The following is a 14002-nucleotide window of genomic DNA, read 5'->3' on the forward strand; positions in this document are numbered from 1 at the left end:
TAGTTTTGGGGATGATGATCTTTCAAAACTGTAGCAACTTTCAGAAAATTTATGCTGATTCGATAAATGTAATTTTTTTTTTTACACCACCAATAATCTTGGTAAATATTTGGCTCTAGATTCAGGACCAAAATTGTTGGTAGTAGACTCCAGAATCGCAAAAATTTCATAAAGATAATATAAAATAAAATCACAAAAATTGTGAACACTATAACAAATATACTAAAATTTTTGGAATTTAGAAAAAAGTTTCTTCAACAATTATTTCCTAAAAAGCTGAAATACCAAAAAAGACTGTAACAAATAGCTTTAAAAATTATTACACCAAATTTTAAGCGATAAAAAATTATTATTGCATTGCCTAGCGAAGTTTCAAAAGTTGTATCAGAGTCATAACTTTATCCTAAAAAGTGCTGCACAGTGCAATGAAATATAATGAATTCGTTTTCCTTAAATATTGTCATAGCCTTAGATCTTTTCGCTTGGATATTATGCTCTAATTTCTTCTCTTCAAAATATTTTTGTAGGTTAGGGTGAATTGGTAACCAAGGAAAGAACTAATCCAGATTTTACGGGATAAAATTTTTACCAAATGACAACATTCTACAAAACGACACATTAAAAGTATCGCCTAATGCAATAAAATATAATAAATACGTTCCTTAATTATTTTCTCATAACCCTCGTTGCACTTCCCGACCGAAGGGCCATGAAACAGAGATCGACACCGCCGGTAGGGATTGTGAAATTCCATGCCATATTTTTTACCTTAGATCTCTTCTCTTATATGTCCTATTCTAAACGGCAAAAATGCTTATTTCTTGATAATTCAAACTAATACAGAACTTGATTAATATGAGTAACAAAAGTCTAGAGTTTGTTACCGATGCAAAATAAGTATTTCTTGGAATCAGAATCGAGAAATCGAGGTGAAATTAGGATTAGAATTAGAAAACATATCGGCATTGTCCTATCACTAATATATACGAGGGTTGTTTGAAAAGTAACCTCTGATTTCTTATATAAAAAAAAATAACACCAAAATAAATAAAAACAATGTATTATACACATGCGACAACTAATTCTTTGCACTACTTCTCAACATAGTTACAATACACATTCAACCCCTTGTCATATCTCTGCATTAGCCCATTCAAACACTTATCGTATTATTGTACTAACCTAGAAGTTCCATCCAGAAAAATGACATGGTCTTCACCATGAACTTTACCCTTTTTGCCTTCTTGAGGCGCGGAACCCCCCTTCGTATGCAACTCGGGACTCTGTCGTTTGGTCTCTTGGTCTCACTGGAAGTTCTATGTTTCATCACCTATTAGTACGACATCGAAAAAGTCTGATTCACCTTCCACAACCTCTACCATATCATGGCACAATCAATTCGTTATTTTATTCATCAATCAGCACTTATGGCCCGAATTTGAAGAAAATTTTCTCTTGTTGAGATTCTTGGATACAATATTGTGTACCAAATGACTTTTACAAGTTAATTTTTTTGCAATAATTGCAGACTGAACTGACGGTTGGCACGTTCTTATCTGAGGAAGTCATGGAAGGGGGGTCCAAACCGATTTTTGTCCTCACTGTCAAGCTCTCATGTAGTCAAGCTCACAAAAAACCTGGGCTTTCGACATGGCAGTGCTGCTTTAGGCCTGCTTAATCAAAATGAAGAGTTTTTGCACAAGGGAACGTAGCATATGGCAGTGTATCGCTGCTCTTTCGCACGCTCTATTTTTTTTTTTTTATCCCGTGACCAAAATGAAACAGTTGACTTTGCATGACAATAAATCCTCACTAACTCACTGCTCAAAAGTGACTACCGCACGGTGCAGAGCTTAGGCAAGACCTCTACCACCGATATTATCCATAGAGAATACAAGGACCAGTCTAATTAATTTATGAACTGATGCTGAAAACATAATAAATTATCTACAAGAGTCTGGGAGGGGGCTAAGCCCCCTGGATACGGAACCACCTGTTTGCATGAGAAAGGAGTCGCAGTTACTTCAAAGACACTTTACAGTAATTGATTCTGCACTTGTTTGACAGGAAAAATAGAATATTGAACAATAGAAAATTATCAGAATCTGGAAGCTTATTAAAATTGGGGGACCACTTCAAATTGGGGGCCACTTTAAGAAAAATCGTGTATTTTTTTTTTTTTTTTTTTTACCTTCTAGATCAAATTCGCAGCATAAAACATGTTCTTGCCTTTAGTTTCAACAATACTGCTGTTGAACCAGACTTTATTTTCTCAACAATCTAAATTTAGTCTCTAGTACTTGAATTACTTTAAACTTTCCAAAAAAGAAGTTTTCTAAAGAAAAGTAAAGGCCTTATTAAACTTCAGATCAGAAGAAAAAAAGACCTACAATAACTCAAATTCAAAACAATCAGAAATTATCCAACGCTATAGCGTTGCCTCTGATAAATTTTTTATTTTGTTCTCCTTATAACCTGCCTTAAATTGTAAATTTTAAACATTTTCACAAGTATAATGTCAATATGGCATCCTGATGACTATTTTTTTTTTTTCAAATAAACTCATTCAATCCTACCTTTTCATCATGAGAGTCCATTTCAGTAAACGTTCTAATTTGTGACAAGTTAACACTCTCTCGGTATCCAAGAGCGACTACCTCATCAAAAGCAAATAATAGCTGAAAAGAATTGTCCAGGACACATGCTTCATCAATTGTTAAACAATACTCTTGAACGATTTTTGCGAAGAGTCTTAAAGATTCCAAATCTTCTAAAATGTTTGACGCCTTTGTGGTGATCAGAACTACATATAGTTTTTCCAACGGCTGATAAACATACCTATAAGTAATTTTTATTAGTTTTACATACCCTTTCAGTCAGTTTTAAGAATTGTTTTGTAAAGTGTAGTGCTTTTGACCGGTGACTGGTCACTTAGATCTCTGAATAACTCAAGAGCCAAAAAAGGCAAATGTCATTTTGCAGCACTAAAAAAACAAAAGGCGAAAGGGAGATAAATATATTTGAAAGGAATGGATCTACTGTTAAAAGAAAAAAACACTGATGATGATTAATTAAATACTATACTAATATAAGTAAATTGATTGTTCTAGATATGCTAATTTCGAGATAAATCATTTCCTGGAAGTCTGAGTAGTGCTTAAGGTTTTAGTATCAAAGTAAAAAAAAAAAAACTCCATATAAAACACATGATATTTCCGGGGTAAGTCGGGCGTATTCCCCCCCCCCCTGGAATATTCACCTCACATGTACAATTAAGACAAATAAAAATAATGAAGAAAAGAAGGAATTATGGAAAACTACCTATTTTCTAAATTATATATAGAATATATGGTTTAGAATCAAACACTTCGTGGTAACGAACTGTAAGTAAGTAGCAAATCGGGCCAATAGTAAGCAAAATTCTAAAAAAAAGGAATATTGATAACAACCAGTACATCAAAAGAATTGGCTTTTTATGCTGGTTCCAAATATACAAATTTATTAGGTTTAATGTTACCCATCACAAGCTACGAGCTGAGAAAAATTACGCGATTTTCGAAAGAGGGGGGAAACACCCCGAAAAAGGTAAGTGATATTTAACTAAAATCACATCATTAGATTAAGCATATTAGAGAACTCTACTGCAGAGGTTTCAAGCTACTTTATACATAAAAATGTGGAACTTTGCTGGTTCTAAAGCTCTTTCAATGTAACCAACAAGATTGTACCGTGAGAAAGTGGCGTTTTCTACCATTTTGTGGCACAAAACTACGATTTTGCCCCATGGAGGACCAGGTCGATATTGATAATAAATGATGATACCCCAACTAACTCATAAGTATCAAAAACCATATATTGAGCTTCCCAGTTGCAGAGGATGTAATCCCACACGGTTGCCCATTTCTTCCTGAAATACCACGTAGGCCATACAAGTAAAGGTACTGGATAAACCTTATTAGTAAAGAATAACCTTATTAGGATGTACGCCTAGTAGACGATACTCAATATATTTTTTCTATTTGAGTCGGTAAAATAGTGGCGCGAAGCGTCATTTTACTAGCTCTTTTTTTCTGGGGGGGGGGGGGCATATCAGCTGATGGAAATATGTGCCGTAATTCCACGGGACGTAATTACTCACACTTCTTAGTCCCAGCCTGTGCAATTCCATTATAGGGCAACTCTTCTATCGTCGCCACTACTTTCGTATTTTCAAATTATTTTCCTTAATCTTTATTTTACCCAGATGTGATAAATAGACCCCCCAAACACGAAGAAAGAATTAAAAACAATGAAAATCCGGTACTATAAGATATTCTACACCATACATTTTGCATGTGGGGGAGCTTTCCACAAGGGGGGGGGGTTCTAGGAGGAATCCGCCTAACACCGATGTTTCCAGTCCAAAGTGCAATAATTGTAGTGCCAAGTAAGGTGCATGCGACTCAACCTTACACAAAGGAACACAAACCTTACACGAAGGTTCCATGGGTAGCAGCTCTGACCTTAATTGTCGTAGTTCGTATATTGGAAGTTTGGCTTTATTTTCCATTAAAATTTTTGTTTGTTTTAGGTTGCATTTCCTCATTTAAAGTAATTTTGCTGCAGAATAACACAACTGTTTTTCGTATTGCAGGGCAACATCGTTGTTTTTTTGTGCTGGGAAACAATACTACTACTTTCGTAATTCTTGTTTTGTTTAAGGTGATCAGTGGTATGAAACTTGGCACGGTAAAGATAATACATACAAATCCAAGGATTTTTTTCAAATAAGGGGATCGTGAAACAGAAAAAGTTTCCAGTAATTTTTGCGAATTTTTCTTTCTTTAGCATATCATATATAGTCCAGTTTAAATACGGTTTTGACCCGGCATTTGAGCAACAGAAATTTTAATGGCACCAAAATGTTTAGAAAAATTCGCTAAATACCATATGCAAAATACCCCTTTTTCAGGGAAGATAGGGGGAAAAACAGGGGCGAATCTTGAATTCAAATTTTTGTAATGTTTTCTGGATTGAAGTCATTCCCTATTAACTCACGTCTGGGGAGACTGAAAATGACTTAAAAATTGTAAAATTCTGGCTTTCAGACATACCAGTTTCCAGGCCAAGATTTCAAGCGATTCTGCATGTTATTAAGCAAATTTTTCTGAACATTTTGGTGTTCATTTGTGTGCGAATACAGCACAATTAATATTCCAATTTTTCATCCCCCTCTGACCCCGCTTAGGGTGAAAATGGGGTACTAAATGATAGAAGTTTTCGATTATTATGCCAATTCAGGTCTTCACGGACTTATCAATAGGAAACGACCTTTCAATCCCAAAAATATTGCAAAAATTTAAATTCGAGATCCCCCTCCCTTTCTACCTCTTTTACCTGAAAGAGATATCTCTGCACGGGTGGTTTCAAGCGTTTTTGAAGATGTTATAAAAAAAATTGAACGTTTTGGAGTTCAAAAGTGCACAGATACTGCACAAATTAAGATTCTAATTTCTCACCACCCCTCTGACCTCGTTTAGCGTGGAAATAGTATACTAATGATGGAATTTTTAATTCTTAAGTCATTTTCGGTCTCCCCAGACTCCAATTAATAGGAAACGACCTTTCAATCCGCCAAATACTGCACAAATTAAGATTCGAATTTTTCATCCCCCTCTGACCACGCTTAGGGTGAAAATGGGGTACTAAATGATAAAATTTTCAATTCCTGATGTCATGTTCGATCCCCTCAGACTTGAAATAATAGGAAATAACCATTCAATTATATATTATATTATTATGATACCAGAAACAATATTTTTACCCCTTCTGACCTCGCCAAGGGTGGAAATGACCTCGCCAAGGTAATATTCCCATCCTGACGTCATTTTCAATCTTTCTGGACTTAAATTCATAAGAAACAATCTTTCAATCCAGAAAATACTGCAGAAATTTAATTTCTAGATTTTCCCCTCTTTCGGGAAAAAGGGGGTATTTCTGCACGGCCGAATTTGGATACGTTATTGAACAATTTTTCTTTAGAACAGTCTGGTGCCAAAACATTTATGTTGCGCAAGTGCCGAGGTTTGGTCTTTTTTCGCAATTTTTACTGGACTAATAGAACAGTCGAGAACCAAGACGAAGCTGCCCCTACTCTCAAACTGTATTACTTACGGATTACGTAATGTTAGAGCCACGTATAAAATTATCTACTTGAGGGCAGAGACTGAAAATTCTGTAGCTCTTCTACATTTACAAGGAATAATTCCAGAAAAGTGAGCTTGGACATTCCAGCCTCGCGTTCAACAAGGCCAATTGCAATAACTTCCTGAATAAGCGTAATTTTTTTTGTGCTTTTTCCAACGCACATGCCAAGAATTGTTTATCTATATAAGGAAGAATTGCAGCTTTTTGAGCTCTGAAGCACAATAAGCCAACAATTAATTTAAAAAGTATCAATAAGGACTTTTGAACGCAAATCAATAATTACAATTGCCTATTCAACGCCAAAAATTACAAAAATCAACGAGACAAATTTCTGTTTTTTTTTATAAATTTTATTTTAACGATTTTTTTTTATTGATTTTTCTGTATCATAACGCGCACAAAAGGCTTGGGCTAAGAAGAACACTGAAACAATCGCAGTTGCAATCTGATTTATTGGTCAACCAAATCATCAGCCAACATGGTCATAAATAAGAATGAGTGTCCGAGTTAAAACTTCTAGAATTCATACTTATTCTGAACTATCCCTAAATTTTGTCATTAGGACATAATCAAAACGGATTCTTGCATGTCCAAAAAACTAGATAAGAAGTGAAAGTAGGTATCCAGTTGCACCCTTTGGAAGTTTGTCTACAATTCGACCTTTGTGGGAGGACAGGACTCCTAAACTCCCGTCCTCAGGACATTCACCACATGAGGTTATTATGTCCTTACAACACTTGGCGAAGAGTTACGTCTACTGCTCTAATTATGCCTTTTGAGGAGAAGGACCCAACCTCAACTTAATTAAAAAAGGGGGGCTGTATATAATTGGCACCAGGACGTCTAGCTGAGGAGATAATCCTTTCTCAGTCCAACTCAGTTAGAAGCATGAGCAGCTGTTTCAGATTCGTCGTCCTTATCAGATTCGTTATTCGGCGCTCATTTTGACCTTAGTGCAAGGAAAAGTCTTTACATATTTTCTTCAGAGCATCTACAAAGCAGGCTGTCGGGTTTTAACAATGTATGGTGAGAAGTAAGAGAATGTGCTAGTTCAGCATTTCAAGATTCTGTACCCGATTCAAACCATATTGGGGGAAAAGAGTCCCTACACTTATGTTATCATAACATTTACCAGAAAAGACATCGGATCTTATCAGAGCTTGGAGGGGGATGAGCTAATATTTTGGTTATGCCTTTAGATCGAGACCCGATCAAAACTCTTTGGGGACGGGTTCCACGAATCATCACCACCACAATAACCAAAAAAAGGTTTTCTAGATCTCAACAAATTAGTCAGAAGTGACAGTAATGTCCTATTAATGCCTTTTCTGAGTCGGAAGTTAATTGGAACATTGTGGTGGAGGGGTGTATAAGTTCCTCTCTAGCACTTCAAGGGGGGGTGTCAGACTAAACTTGGTAGAAGCAAGAGCTAGAGTCATGGGTGTGCCTTTTTGTGCTCTACACATGATCCAATCTCTGCGAAGACGAGGGGGAGTAAAGGTATCAAATCTCTTTTCATTAGCATCATTACTAGGCAAGCTGGCAGATTTCCTTCCACAAAAGCTATTCATTCGCTAAAATTGTGTTGTTTGTCCACGCTTGATCAGGCCTATGTACATGTAGGGCTAGATTCTTGTCACCTACATCCATAAGAATGGCCTCGTAGCGGATATTACTTTCGTTCTGCCTTTAGATGGTTTGAGTCCAAACAGATTGACACTGCTGCTTGTGGTTCTCCGCAACTTTGACCCCAATGGTCATAGTTGTTGCAACACTTTACTCAGCCTTGGTAATGGAGGACTAGTTTTTGCACTTTTTAGGAAAGAAACCTTATATTAACTAATTTCAGTTCGTTTTAAGTTTAAAATTCGCTCTTTACTTTTCAGAAGAGTACTGTATTTTTTCTAATTTATATAGATTTTACGTGTATTCATGACCGAAATATTCGCCTATAAGCTTTATTAATATTGTGAGGCCTTGTTATTTAGCAAATAAATTTTGCTTGGAGGGAAGAAGCAACAAGATCAGGGCTCAAAGGACCAGTCTGGAATGATGAACCTACGGATTCTCCAAAACAGGACAGCTGAATTTTCGGCAAAACGAAGAGTGTGGCTGATTTCGGCTATATATATATCCAGTGAAAGAATTACGTCTTCTTTTGGCAGTTCATGTGATCTCTCTGAAAGTTTGATAGAAACCCAAACTTTACTCAGAATAAAACATGTGCAAGAAGTAAACAGATCATAATTAATTGCAGACCTATCACATTCAGTTTTAATGTTGCAATATAAAATTCACATATAAAATTTGTTGGTACGTATTTCAAAATAGTGTTTGTTTTCACTAAGGCTGGTATCTAAGGATCTATGAGGTTATTTATTACGAATCTGAGGCTAGTCCAAATAAATTCTAACTATTCCACTGCAACTGCTACCACCACTAGTTTTTGTTCTTCAAGCCCTGATCTTGTCGCTTCTTCCCTTCAAGAAAATTTTTGTTCAATCTTTGGAAGGAATACAAATGTCCATTGACAGGTACTGTGAATCTTGCCCATCTCCATACAAAAAAAAAATGCTTCTAAATTTCTCACTCTTTACAATAGAAACATGGTAAAGTCCAACGTGCTAGACATCGCGTCGTCACGTGCTAGACATCGGGGACCTTATCCCGATTCCCCAGAAAGGAAAAGCGAATGTTCATTGTTTATCATTTCCATTTATCACGGTTACAAATTCCTTTTGCTAAGTTTTCAAGCTTCTTTTCCAATGTGACCTTGAGCAGACATGTTATATTCCAACACACCAGTTCCGGTTCAAGCAAAAAACAGGCTGTCCAGATGCGCTCACAGTTGTAGCCAATGCTCTAATAGATGTTGACTCCTCAGGAGAATGCCTAGTTCTCGTAAGTCATGATATCAGATGTGCCTTTGGTTCCTTTATCCACTTCCTTATATTTCTCAAAGCGCCATAGCGAGGAATCAATTTCTTGATGGTTTATTCTCTCCAAGACATGCATTCTGAAAAAAAATATTCGCCTGAACCTATCTCCGCCTGAAAATTTCCCCCGGTTCCACGTAGGAAACTCAATCCAACCTGAAAGTTGCATGTCAAGGAGCAGCTTCATGTCCTGATCCCTTTAATAACTGTATGTTGGATGATTGGGACCTGTGCCCCACGTCTCTGATTCTATCTTCATTGAATCTGTCTCTAGTATGTTACGCTGATGACGTGTTTAATTCTTAGCCACACACTTCAAAGAATGACTTATATCTTTGTCAAACTTCAACAGGAGTATCTTAAACTTGGCCTTCCTTAAAATTCTAAGTCTGCAATAGATCTTTTTAACTTAAAAATTTAGCCAGCATCCGCCGTAGCACTTTGTGATACCGCTGTTAGTGCCGTCGCCCACGTTTACCTAGGTTTTCCCATTAGCCCGTCGATATACCACAACCGATCCCTACTTCTAGACCATCTTACACAACGCATATCCGTTTCTTATGCATCGATCATTGCAGCAAAATTCCAGTTCAGCCGCCCATTATTAGGTAGCCTTTCCAACACTATAGCAATCTCTCACATCCTGTATATTGCCCCATTTTGGAAGCTGCTTACTAAAGTTGACCGCTTGAAAGTTCGGTCCATTTTCTTTTGGTACACCAAATACCATGTTGGCAAAAGAAAGAAAACTATGTTAGAAACTTTGAATTCGCCGACCCCGATCCTGCGATTTCTAACTTAAAATATTCGTTCACAAATTGATTAAGGCCTCGCAATACCTGGCTCCTGTTCAAAGGTACTGTTGAAGCAATTTTACATCATTTAGATTACTACCCTTCCAATTGTCCTTAGTGCCCGTCTCCGAACAAAAAAAAAAAAATGAAATATCAAATTTCTTCTAAGCAAGACCAAGATCCAACCAGTTGTAAAGCACCAAGAGCTCCTTCTCACATGTTACATTTCAGAAGTTGAAGCCTAACAGCATATCCTTCACACCTGGTCACGAAATTTCGTGGGAAAGCACACCATGTAACACCACTTTATGCATATTTCCCCATACCATCATTTAACCTCACCTCAAAAATAACATATAGCCCCCTCCAAGGATTAGTAAACAGTCTGCTGTCAATTTAGACGTCTTTTCAAATAATAAAGCGGAAACAAGCATCAGTTACGGCAAATAACATTTTTAATGGCTGCTAAATGAAATATATAATGAACATAAGCCAATATATGTAGATAGATCAACATCCATCAATGCAGCGGGTTTTGGAGCTTATTTCCAAAATTTCAACATTGTGGCAGTGTATACCATTGGCAATACAAGCCATCAACCTTGTACTACACACCCAACAACATAATACACTGGCACCAAGCAGCTATGTTGTACTCTCTCAATAAAAATCTGCTCTATCCCTCCTAGTAAGTCCAAATTATCATACCCTTGATTTCGACCTCCATGCTACCTCAAAACTGACTGCCATTTAAAAAATGAAGCGTGAATGCCCAATTTCACTAAATTTTTAGCAACACTAAATTTTCAGGCAATATCAAAGCTGATGAAGCAGCAAAAAAAAGCACTAGCCCTACACAAAATTAGTGGAAGACCACTCAATTTAGGACATGCCTAAGACCAATCAGACCTAATGCCCCAACAGAGCTGGTTTTATCTGGAATATGATGTGAATCTTTACCATCTGCTTTTCTTTTGCAAGCACCTGCACTATCAGAATAGTCAAGATGGGGCATACAGAGCACATTTAGAGAAGATAATATGTTGACAAGCACTAAAAACCTGATAAGTTTGTTAGTGACAATAAAAATAAGCCTGAATATCTTTTAACTAATTTATGCGATAAACCGGTCTCTTTGAGTCAAATCAATGTCAGATAGGGAGTGACAGACGACCAAATATAATGGGCTGCAAGTCAAAAAGGAAAAGGGTCAAAATGAATTGTACATCAGATGGTCAAGTTGAAAAGGAGAAAACCTTTGAATACCCATTTTTGCCTCAACACAATTTAAGCCAATTTAAGACGCAAAAAAAAATTGAAGAGGGTATCTTAGTTCTTTCAGCCTACGATTGCAGGTTATCCTAATACAATATAAATTGGTTTACTTTATTTCAATCCATTATTACTTAGGAGGGGTTTCAAGCTTGTTTCAAAATTCCAGTAAATTTGTTTTCATTGTTACTTTTCACCTTGAAGCTCAACATAGATAATAGCTCCTATTCCTGATTCAGTATAACGTAGCAATTATTATACATCGGAACATTTATTTTACAACATGTTTTTTTTAAATTTTGGGTACTATGGGTTGCTCTTTACTAGGATATAGCAATCATCATGGCTTGCCCACGCTTTATAGTGCATAGTTTTCAGAAATACTTCCAAGGAGAGGATCTTCTGGAGCAATGTTACTGAGAAAATGAACTATGTCAAGCCTAATTGTCCCATTGACCAGAGGTATAGATAGGATTTTCAGTGTCCAGGGACAACACCAGTTTTGATACCCTTTGTCACCATTGTTACCACAATATAAGTAAAGTAAATAGCAAAAAAATAAAATAAATTGACTGATGTAAGACTAAATGAAACTTTTGGATAAGTCCACTTTTGAGATTAAAACTCACTATCTCTGATTTGATTCAGTTTTGGCATTACAAGAAAACTATATTAGACTTAAACTCAAGTCATATTTCCCAAAATAAAAGGCAGATTTACCTTACAGCATCAGTTTCTACTAGTGTATGTTGCTGTTGTGAGGCTTTTCCCGATGTAATCAACTTAGGGAATGATGCCAATAAGCCTTCTATCCTAGATTTGGATATCTCCACAAAGTGACGGGAAACCAAAACTTTCCCATTTTTAGTGACCAGTGAAGCTGCTATAAGAACCATTATACTTCAGGGTAACCTGCCAAAAATGAAAACAACATACAGTAAAAAAAAAAACTTAACACAAGATTGTAAACAAGGTGGACTGGAAAAAAACATTCTACTATTGAAACTTTAAGTAATAAGTTCAAGAAAAAATAATTCCAAGAAATATAATTACATTTTATCTAAGTTGGCTGCAGACTAACATATATAAATATTGCAGCTATAAAACAAATGGTCATCCTCAGAAAAAGAAAATGAGAATTAATTGCATAAGATGAAAATAGTACAATTAAAAACTAGACATGAAAATACTAACACCAAACCCAAAGAGCCCTGACACCCATACCCCAAGGAAGTTCAGCCAAAACTTATAAAATATGTTATATCTTACAACAATCTCTGATTAAAATGACGCCTGTTGTGGCAGCCAACCTGATACTGAGTCAAGACACAAGCATGCAAAGTCAGCAAACTTAGAGTTTATCGTAGGGATGTGTCCAGATAAAAAGGAGGGGGTGGGGGGAGTACAATTGAAATGAAAGCAACTATGAAAATCAATCAAAATAAGGTTTCTCTCTTAAGAATGAAGCAAGAATTTAGTTGTCATTGTAGCTAGTTTAGAAGGGGGTCTTGCAACAAGACTATGAATTTAAATAGAGAAAAGTGCTTGTCAGAGAGGGTCATTGATCCAGGACTAAGAGCCTGAACATGTATTCTTAAACATAATTTTTGCAGTTAGGGTTACCTATAAGGCAGAAATCAGATTGGATGAAAAAAAAAACGTTATATTTTTTCCATGCAGTGCTCTTTCTAAATATTAATAATCAGTGCTGCTAAAGTTACCCACACCCCCTGATGGATCCAACTTTAGTGAAATTCAGGTGAAATTTCAAATGAGGTTTTTTTTTGTTATCTTGGAATTAAGTTGAGTTAGGTGAACAAAATTTCAGGAATAGGTCCCAAGCCTAAAATATACCCTTCGGGAATATTTGGATATTTGCTGTGTGGATGTGTATCTATTTCTATTTCCTCCCTCTCCAAAAGAGTACTGACCTTTGATGGTCTTGGTGGCATAAAAGTGAAACTCTCAGAAATAGATGTATAGCACACATGAGGTCCAAAATAATGTTTTGAGGCTTATAGCTTTGCTAAGTCCCGATTTACTTGGTTTTAAAGAAGTTAGAAGTGTCTGCATCAAATTTGAACAATAAAATCCTAATACAGCTTAAAATCCAACCCAAATCACTGGCATTACATTTTTAAAACAAAAGAGTCAATAAAGTATAGGCTCAAACTAAAGTTAAGGAAAATTGTACTGGGATGCAATTACAATGGCAGTGACTACTATATTTGGAAAGAACAATGAATTGACAATCTGATGGTATATTCCTTATTTTCTACCTGCTTCTGTCCTATAAATAACCTTAGCCATTTTTGCTTTAGATACAATCTAGACAGTTTCATTAATTGGCATAGCAATAGCAATTTCTGAATTAGCAAAAACTCTTCTGCAAATCGTAATGCCTTCTCCATCTCTTAAGCCAGCAAAAATCTTCAAATACCCTTAATGTAAAATAAGTTTATTTCCACAAAGTAACCATTACAGGCCAATATGGGTCAGCTTTGTGCTTCAGAGTCAAACATAAAAAAAGATAATACTGGTAAAAAAAAAAAAAAAAAAAAAAAAAAACAGACAAAAAACAAACAAACAAACAAACAGATACATTTGTCAAAGTCAACTTGTCAAACAGATTAAAACAATTAACACTAGTAGAATTATAAAGACAATAAACTGGTTAATAAAAACAAAAGAGGGGGTAAAAAAGGAAAAGGTATAAATAACAAAGAGGAGGGAAACTATTTGGATGATTTATTAATTTTTTTTTTAATAATGTAGGGGACTGAAGTCTTTTAGAAACTTTGTAAAAATATACAA

General features: G+C 35.9%; 1 protein-coding gene across 1 annotated transcript in view; it reads right to left on the reverse strand.

Moving 5' to 3' along the window:
• deltaCOP (coatomer subunit delta) overlaps positions 1–14002 on the reverse strand; it is a 68634-nt gene that overhangs the window by 17351 nt on the left and 37281 nt on the right. The window contains exons 2-3 of the mRNA XM_089100175.1: positions 11909–12100; positions 2577–2838 (exon numbers count right to left, since the gene is read on the reverse strand). Of these exons, the coding sequence (XP_088956301.1) occupies positions 2577–2838; positions 11909–12084 (438 nt within the window). The 5' untranslated portion in view covers positions 12085–12100. The remainder of the gene's footprint in view (positions 1–2576; positions 2839–11908; positions 12101–14002) is intronic.

Source organism: Artemia sp. Qi Xiang Cuo, chromosome 14 (genome assembly GCF_049724085.1).
Source record: "Artemia sp. Qi Xiang Cuo chromosome 14, ASM4972408v1, whole genome shotgun sequence".
Taxonomy (NCBI): Eukaryota; Metazoa; Arthropoda; class Branchiopoda; order Anostraca; family Artemiidae; genus Artemia; species Artemia sp. Qi Xiang Cuo.